Here is a 10,065-nt window from a genome sequence, read left to right as displayed (position 1 = left end):
CAACATACAAAACTTTTTGACCCCCCCCCCTTTCCAAGAGGTTAAAAAACAGTCTGGGGAGGGGGGCTACTCCATTTGTGCAAATTATAGGCCTACATGTTTGTTCATACATTTATTTATAATAGCCTGTTTCCTAAAAACGTGAAAATTGAAGGTGTTTTTCACATGCTGTGACTTGTATGAAGTTTAATTTCAATTTATGCATTCTAATTTTTATAACCAATAATTCTTATAACCAATAATTAAATAAATAAAAGTTACACAAGAAAGGGAAATTGACAATGGCGTATAGCTAGGGCTTGTGGCGCACAGGGCTAAGGATAGGTGTCGATCACGATTCTTGAAATAATTATTGCGCGCGGAGCATATAATTTATAATAAAGTTGAATATCGGTCTTAAATTGATCTTTCAAATGACTTTGTTCTGATATGCGCGCGAAGCGCGTGAAAATTTTTGACTTTCATCGCTTAGAGGGGCGCAGAATCGATGCTAAATTGGCCAATTCAGCGCCCCCTAAGAGTGGCTCCCAGGGCACATGCTCCCACCTGCCCCGCCCCGTCTTTATGCCACAGAAAATTGAGAGCAACATCCGGGCACATACTCAAGATTTTTAATACGTAAGACTTGTTTATCAGGGGCGTAGCCAGCTTTCTTGGTCAGGGGGAAAATATAAATTTCGTGGCAAAGACAAAAAAAATGGTTGCATCATTTTGACCCGGTATTATCAGTGGGATACATACATACCCTTTTTTGTAGCGACTGTAGAATACATGTAAAGTCTTTGATATTCCAAAAAGGCTTTTATGGGATATCGGTAATGAGCAAAAAATGCATTTTACACTATTTTTTGCCATAATCGGGGTAAAAAGAGGCTTTATTGGTACATATGTGCGCGTAGCGCGCAAAAAATTTGTATGCTCTTGTTCTTTTGGTATTTTCTTGTTTAAAACTTTTTTGACCCCCCTCCTTTAGTAATCAAAACTTTGTGGGCCCCCCCTTTGTGCATCTCAACACGTTTTGTGTCCCCCCACACTTTGCCCAGTCCCCCCACCAAAGTATTTATGAACGGTCCCTTAACAAGTACAAGTAGTTCATTTCAAACAAGGGAAGAAACTTACGCACCATACACTACAAACTAGTGCACGGGATCAAATTAATGATACTTGATAATTTGATAATAACAGAACAATGTTGCATGAAGTCCGAAATTGTGTCATCTCACAGAGCTCAAATTCAGCCTCCCTAAAATCCGCTATTTTAGGTAAACTACTGCATTATGAGCACCATAATGTAAACTCATGAAAAGCACATTAATCAAACAATATTTTACACCATCTTCCGACACACCTCAATTAATATTTAGCCCGTACGGTTTTAGACCCTCCCTCGGGTCCGTGGAGAACGACTGGTAATGTAGATTACATAGCATTAAAAATCAACCCAATACACAATGGACTTTCGCGTTCACTTATAATACGAGTATATTTCTATATTGCTGCATGGTTGACTGTGGTGGGTGTAATTAGTGGCGTCGATTTGTGGATGAAGAGGAATGGGTTTTTGTCTTTGAACAAACTAAGGGGGGGGAGTTGGCATTTTTTTCATAGGGCATTACGTAATTATTTATTGTTACATTATCCAGAGATGGAACCGAACCGAGACTGGGGCCAGTCTAGTACGGTTTATGCAGACCCCTTCCAGACTAGTCGTGGAATTTTGCAAAAATTATTCCATACTAAATGTCAAATCTGTATGATACATAATATCAAATCAACTGTTCAGCAAGCATAAAACATACAATATTACAAATACTACACTACTCACATGAAGCATAGACCATTGCATGAAGAAAGTCCGCACTTATGTAACCCGTCGTGCACCAAAACCTGATCTTGTTATGACAATTTGATTGATGAGGCGTGTGCAGAATCTTTTTAGTTCCAATTTGATACCAATTTGCTCCCAGTATATGAAATTTATTTTCATAATGTAAAACTCAAAAACAGAATCCAGGCCGTATCTACTAGAGCTAGTGGGGAGTTTGCTAACAAGTGTGGAGGCCTCTGTAACAAAGAGGTCGTTACATTCTCGGTCACATGCAGTTGCTTTGTCACATGCAGCCCCCATGTCTTTCAAAATGTATATTTTCTTCCATCTTGTCCTTTTAATAATGTGATTTGACTTTTTAAAATTTTATATTTAACCTAATTTCTGAGCTTCTTGAGTTCAGAAATAAGTTTAAAAAACGCCGTGGATCATGTTTCATAATATTGCATTGACAAGTACTTGGAATGTAAGTAATTTTGTGTGTGTGGCACAACTAACCGGGTGGGAAGTTGGTATTTATTGGTAAGTACCACCAATGACATACTGGGAAATACATAAAAAATTTTCATGTTGAAAGCTGAATTGAAAAATGTGTGCTAAATAGGTCTACATTTAATTCATACTTGTAACAAAGAGCTCAATGGAAATCACATCCTCTGAGTTTCACAACAATCCAACAATCTACACTATATTTAGACCCGTATTTAGACAACCTTAAGGGATCGGATATTAACGTTTTACACGTTTGCACAGTATTTTCATACATTTTAATCTTATCAGGTGGCATGAAATGCCACACTATGATCAAACATGGTCATAAGAACCAGATACACAGATAATGGTCAAAGGTCATATAGGGGGTTATTAAGGGTAATTTTTTGAAAATTTTAAAAATGCTACTCCTCCTTTAACTTACATGCTACGACCACCAAATTTGGTCAGACTGGCCACTGGCCCAAATTGTACCACGGCATGGGGTGGTAAATGGTTGCATGAAGCGCACTTCCAACCTTTGTTTTGCTCTCCTTACCTAACCCCTCTTTCTCTCAGCATGCCCTTGCCTTTCTCCCGCATGCTGCTTATCATTTGCTTTACTTAGATTTGCTATTCTTACTATACTTAAGGTTGTAGACGCAGGAGGCAATTCCATCAGCCCTCCTGTTCCTAATCGCCTCTCTGTAGTTACCAACCCCCACGTTCTCGAAGATTGCATGTCAATCGCGGACCACCTGTTACTGCTTTGCCTTGCGGCATACTTAACAGACGGAGGCTCTGGGGGCAATATCCTATGGCCTAAAAGGCTGCTGGAGCAGTCTGGAAGGCTATAGAATATTGCTTACGGGAAGGAAAACCGAACAAACCCATAGGGGCCCTTACGTGTATATTTAAGGCAAGTGGCTGGGGGCCCGCCCCTATGTAAGTAATGTAACAACTCACCCGACTGGGAAGTCATTGGCCGTTTGCCCAGTATGTAAAGCAGGTCAATACTCTAACGAGTAAACTCCTATCATGAAAGTCGACCCCCCGTTAAGACCCGGTGGCTGCTCGTCGCCAACAGATTGGCAGGGGTGCTAAGAATCCACCGGATGAGTGGTTGCCATCTCCACAAGTACAGCCAGAGAAAGAAACAAGGAAGACAACCAGGATCAGCGTAAGTTGCCGGAAGTCGACAAAATGCCAAAATGTGACGAAAGCCACAGCTGAACAGGCCTCAAATACAAGGAGCCGCACTGTGACAAATAAGTCAATAGTGACAAAACAGCCAACTCTAAGAAAGACTGCTCTAGAGGAACCTACAAAGAAAATGAGCTCCAGTGGAATTAATATAGGAACCTGGAATGTCAGGACGCTTAGGACGGAAGGTCATTGGGAAATCCTCCTTGATGAGGTTAGAAGATTTGGTCTTGACATCCTTGGACTCTGCGAAACACACCTGACAGAATCCGAGACACTCATCAACAAAGATGAATACACCATCCTTCTAGCAGGTAGGAAAGATGGCATTGGAAGAGAAGGTGTTGGGCTTCTAATATCACAGCCACTTCTTGAATGCCTTGTCAGCTATGAATCTGTCTCTTCTAGAATCCTAACAGCAAAGTTCAAAATGAAGGATGGAATACTCAACATCATTAATGTTTACGCCCCCACCACTACGCACAGTGATGCAGAGAGTGATGAATTTTATGATGGGCTACAACATCATCTTCAGAAAGTCAATAAAAAGGAAAAACTTATCCTGATGGGGAATTTCAACGCCAAAATAGGCCTTGATACCCCCGCAATGGGCAAGTATGGTATTGGTCAGATCAACAGCAGAGGAGAGAAACTGTTGGAATTCTGCATGCTCCACAAGTTGACAGTTTGTAACACCCACTTCCAGCATAAAGCTATCAGAAGCTGAACAAAGGGGTCAAATATAAAGTGAAGCAGTGGAAAAGAAAACGTCTTGAACAAGACGTTCAAGAAATGGAAGAAGCCCATGCAAAGAACATATTAAAGCCATGATCTCTTCAAGAAAGTCACAAAACTAGCAGGTGATAAAACCAAAGTTCAAACTGCAGCCAAAGACAAACATGGTTCACTGAAAACAGCCTCAGAGGAAGTAATGAAGTGCTGGGAGGAATACTTCAGTAAACATCTGAATACAGAAATCCCCAGAGACTGTAATATACTTAACAACATTCAGGAGCCTGTCAACCCCGCTACAGCAAGTTTGCCCTTTTCCATAGATGAAGTTGAAGAGGCCATCAAGAAGCTTAAAAACAATAAAGCGTGTGGTTGGGATAAGATCTCAGCAGAAGTGTTGAAAGCAGGAGGGCCCATGTTGAAACAAATGTTTCACACATTGTTGAAACAATTGATCATCAACACTGCCTGGGCTGAAGGAAAAATCCATGAAGACTGGATTAAAGGCCTAATAACCCCTGTGTACAAAAAGGGCGACAAACTGGACCCAGCCAACTACTACTACTATTACCTTCCTGTCATTCACGGGAAAAGTATTCTGTAGGATGGTTCTTAACCGAATTCAGCAGAATGTAGATAAGCATCTGAGAGAGGAACAGTGTGGGTTCAGGAGTTCCAGAGGCACCTCAGATGCGGTATTTACAGTACGCTTTTTTTACAGTAATCTTTGAAAAGGCTAAAGAAAGACGCATTTGACACCATATGGAGGGAGGTCCTTTGGAAATGTCTGCGATCAGTAGGAGTAGACACCAAACTGGTGAACCACATTGCAAAAATGTATGAGCAAACCAAATGCCCAGTTGTGGTAAAGGGAAAGATCACCGATTGGTTTGAAGTCCTAGTTGGTGTTAGACAGGGATGTCTTCTCTCACCATGCCTCTTCAATCTATATCTGGAGTTTGTCATGAAGGACATCCAATATCTAGGCTCAGGTGTGCAGATGGGTGACATGTGCATTAACAACATCCGATATGCAGATGACACCACACTCACGGATATGGACTTTGAGAACCTGCAAATCTCCACTAATGAATTGGAAAAAGCATGCAGCAGCTGGAGAATGAAAATTAACCCAACAAAATGCAAGATCATGTCTGACGATCCAAGAGATATCACGCTGAACCAAATGCCCATTGACAACTTTGTCTTTCTGGGTAGTAGTGTGCAATCAGTAGAAGAGGATATTAAACGTCGCACAAAGTTGGTAGATTGGGCATTTGGTAGATTGAAAAACACCATCTGGTCTAACCATGACATCACCAGATCGCTGAAAGTAAGGATCTACCAGTCGCTCATCCTCCCTATTGCCACCTATGGGTCAGAATCCTGGGCGTTACGTGAATCCGAAAATCCGCAACAATTCCATCAGACAGAGTCTCAACATCACTAGCTCAATGATGTTATCTGCCGGAGACGCAGTTGAAATGGGCTGGGCATATCTCCAGGATGCCTCTACATCGGCTTCCCCACCAATCCTACATTAATGACTTCAGCAAGAAAAGACACCAGGTCGTCCACCAACCAGATGGAAGGACCAATTTTAGAGGGACTTGGGAATGACCCCACATGAAGCAAAGACACAAGCAACAGACAGAACTGAATGGTGGAGGCGTACTCGGCAGAGGGCAAAGGGCCACACCGGCCTGAGCAGATAAGTCAAGTAAGTCAAGTTGAGGTCTAATGAGGTCGCATGTTAAAATTTGCCCGATTTGGCTTAAACTTCAAAGCATCCTTGATATGAGGGGAACATGAAAAGTCAACCTGAGGTTACCCAAGGTCAAAGGTCAAATGAGGTCACATAATAGACTTGACCCAATTGGGCTTAACCGTGGTGTAAAGTATCCTTGATATGACGGAAACATGAAAGTCAACCTGAGGTCAAAGGTCAAATGAGATCAAATGTTAAACTGGGCCCGATTGGGCTTAAAATTGGTGCAAATCATCCTTGATATAAGGGGAGCATGAAAAGTCAACCTGAGGTTACCCAAGGGTCAAAGGTCAAATGAGGTCACATAATAGACTTGACCCAATTGGGCTTAACCGTGGTGCAAAGTATCCTTGATATGACGGAAACATGAAAGTCAACCTGAGGTCACCCGAGGTCAAAGGTCATATGAAATGAAATGTTAAAATGGGCCCAATTGGGCTTAAACTTGGTGCAAATTATCCTTGATATGAGGGAGCATGAAAAAATGATGAAAGGTCAAATGAGGTCAATCTGAAGCCGCCGCCTGATATTTGTGGCTCTGGAGCCACAGTAGCTCTAGTGTATTTTATTGTTGTGTGCTCCCTACATTTGCCTGTATCTCAGATTCACCATTACCACCATTACATGTATATCGCATTAATAATGCGTAGGCTTATATTAAAAGAAATGCGTCTCAATCCAGATGTTGTAAATTGTTTAGTTTTGTTATAAGCTTTTCAATGAACCTTTATTCGTGAAAGAATAAAATGATATATTTAGATTTAGATATAGCTACAATATGTTGTAGATGGGTGGATCCTGGGACAAATATACTAAAAAGGTGGGAAACTAAACAATTACCATTTCATTTGAACCCAAGAAAACCTCTATTGAAGCTTATTTCCATTGGGGTCCATTTGAACACCAAAGTGAATATGTGACCATCCAGCACAACTGAGCCCGGATGTCGTCAGTGCCACTATTGAGATATGCTTTATTGAACGTAACAATAAACAATAGGAAACAGTGGATTTATTTGACTGTTTTATTGATTTTTCACTACTTAAATGTCAAGTACTATAGACGTGATATACATCATTTTAAAGCTAATTTCAAGCAGAATATTTTGGTTGAATATCTCAAAAATTATGATTGGCGACTTCAGGGCTCAGTTGTGCTGGATGGTCACATATTAGTCGGAGTAAATTTCCGAAAATAAAACAGAAGTTTCGCCGAATTCTTTTGTTGTTGTTGTTGAATGGCGTACGTCATTATGGGTCAACAGATGGCTGTAGAAATCTACTCATCAATTGTTAAATACGACGTTTTTTGAAATTGACACTCATTCAACAATATTAAACAAAAGAAACAAAAGAACCAACGCTATATTCGAGATGTGCTGACAATGGAAAAATTAAACATATGTTGTTGGGACAATAATAGTTTCAAACCCGCCTCATATGATCAAACTTTGTGTGGTGATATTTTTGTGGTAAATATTCTCAAATAAAATTTATCCGATGGCATTTATTGGTTGAAACTTATTCGAGGAAATTGATTCGATGAAATTATTCGACGGAATTTATTTGGAAAAGATCAAATTATCTAATCACTATTTTATATTAAATAGAAATTCATTGCACATGTTTTTTTTCCATTTATTATTCTATTCAAAGGTGGATCAATTGTTTAGTGAGGCTGGACAAAGTTTTGTTTTTTTCTCATCTAGTAGGTGACTTTTTTAGATTTTTTTAAAGTCCAGCCTCACCCACCTGGAAATCTCATGGTACATCCCATACAGTTAGCTAGATTTCCATTTTTTATATCTCACAGTCTCACTTGCAAAAGGAGTTCGCAATACCTAATAGTACCTATTCGTCATCACATCACCTCAGTCTTCAACAAAGTGCATTTTCACTTCTCAAATTGAAGTCCTCCTTGTGGTATTCTTTCTGTCACTGAGATGACATTAAACCAGATGCAGTATATAGCACAGAATGAGTAAACGCGTTCATAAGATAACCTAGCAGTCTGGATCTAGGTCTGGATTTGGTTCAGTCGGTACTTGAAACTTTTAGGCCGTACATTTGCCAACTGTGGTGAAATGATGGTCAAAGAATCATACAAATAATATTTTGAATCAATCACAATAAACAAATTAATACTATACTCAGTTGTTGCCTAATATTAAGAGGATGTGTGTGGGGTTGTTGGTGAGTCTTTTAAGAAGGTTTCTCATCCATGTACAGATCAGTTATTTGAATACCTTCACAAACTTGTCATTATTACAGTTCAAATTTAATATTATCAACAGAAAAGATATTGAAACAACCATTACTGGGCGCTTACAGAAGAGAGTTTCAAAGTTTTTCCTTTTTTGCAGATACTGAAATTCTGTTAATTAGAAGGTGACCTGAAACGAGATTTCTACATAATGTTTGTTTCAGATAGAGGAGCATTTGGTGACATGACTGAAAACGGAATAGTTTGGTGAAGAGTGTTGAAGAACTGAAAAATACTGTCATATTCAGCCCCTTCACTTTATCATTTCTGAACAATTATATATTAAGTGATTGGAATTGGTTTCGTTCATTCACGAACTATGCCATCTTCCATTCATTTATTTTTATACCCATTCATAGTGCAGTTATGTCCACGGCAAATTCACCGTGACCTTTCCAGCCATAAACCCGCTTAGTGTCTTTTAGTGAAGATTAAACCGATATATGCAGTATAAACCATTATATTAATCTATCGTCCAATGCAAATGTATTACCACATGATTATATTAATCCAATGAGCGATCGAATTGTCCGCTACGGTCGACTAATCCAATCGATAATGTCGCTATTGACATGTACGGGCGGAGCTCCACTGCCCGAGATTTGGGGTATATTTTACTGGTTTGCTGTTATTATAAGGATTATGTTAATGATTTAAAGATTGACATGTAGCGAATAAACCATACTTGATACACAGAAAGTACTAAATTTGTACCTATTACGGTTTCGTGACACCAATCTTCCTAATGCTGCCCGGTGAAGCAAAATGTGCATTGGAATAACATAGGAGTTTTGACAGATGGCAGGATTTCTTTCTCATACAAATGTATGGTCCCCCGTTATTAAAGCTTGTACCGGGTTGAAAATTCAGATATTTTGAAAAGAATAAGTAATTGAAACATAGAGCACGTACTAAAATCATAGCTTTTATACTTTTTGATATATGACGCTAACTAGTTCATCTCCTATATCTATAACACAGCGCTACCAGTACGGGTCAATTGCCTATTGTGAGTGCCCCTGTGCAGGCCCGTACGCAGGATTTCATTTGGGGGTGCTGATTTTGAAAAAGTGGACCTTTTTCCAGGGGGGGCGATTTTGTGTAAAGTGGACCAAATTTGGACCTTTTTTTGTCCAAAAAAGCGTAAAAAACCCCATTTTTTGGCTCGCTACGCTCGCAAATTCTGAAATTTTGGGACTTTTTGTACACTTTTCCAGATTTGGGGGGGTGCTCCGCACCCCCCCTGCGTACGGGCCTGCCCCTTTGTTGTGTGCATACAGGTAGTTAACAATAACTGCATGATGTCGTATCGACGCACACTAAAATTTCTTCCAGTTTCAATAACCGTGTCTGTCGTCAACCTGTGTGTCATTTTAGGGCATCAGTGCGCCCTCTCATAACTAGAACTAAATTGACGACAATTTTATGTAGATTTTGAATAGTCGCGGTCCACCGCGTGGCGCTATTCACGTTCAGTAGACCATATTGAACAGGATTTATTAAATGAAATTTCGCTTGTGGTAAATAGAGCGGTCAAATTTATGAAATCTATACGGTAAAATTTATTCGATGAAATTTCTGTGGTAATTATTCACAGTTAGGTGGGTCAATAATTTAGTGATGTAGGGCAAACGTTTTGTCTTTTGCTTATCTAGTGGGTGAAGATTATTTTCCAGCTCCCACACCTGGAAATCAAATGGTGCATCCCATACAGATAGCTAGATTTGCATTGATTGGCCCCTTCCCTTCCACATTTTTGACCATTAAATGATTAAACGATTGGAAGTGTTATCGTTCATTC

General features: G+C 39.8%; 1 protein-coding gene across 1 annotated transcript; it reads left to right on the top strand.

Moving 5' to 3' along the window:
• The first annotated feature begins 3,632 nt into the window (after positions 1–3,632).
• On the top strand, positions 3,633–4,229 carry LOC140169237 (craniofacial development protein 2-like). Its single transcript, XM_072192493.1, has one exon. The coding sequence runs from the start codon at positions 3,633–3,635 to the stop codon at positions 4,227–4,229; it is 597 nt and encodes a 198-aa protein (XP_072048594.1).
• Positions 4,230–10,065: the final 5,836 nt, after the last annotated feature.

The sequence above is a fragment of the Amphiura filiformis genome, chromosome 14 (assembly GCF_039555335.1).
Source record: "Amphiura filiformis chromosome 14, Afil_fr2py, whole genome shotgun sequence".
Lineage (NCBI taxonomy): Eukaryota > Metazoa > Echinodermata > Ophiuroidea > Amphilepidida > Amphiuridae > Amphiura > Amphiura filiformis.
The sequence above is the reverse complement of the archived record's forward strand: the minus strand, read 5'-3'. Positions and strand labels throughout refer to the sequence as shown.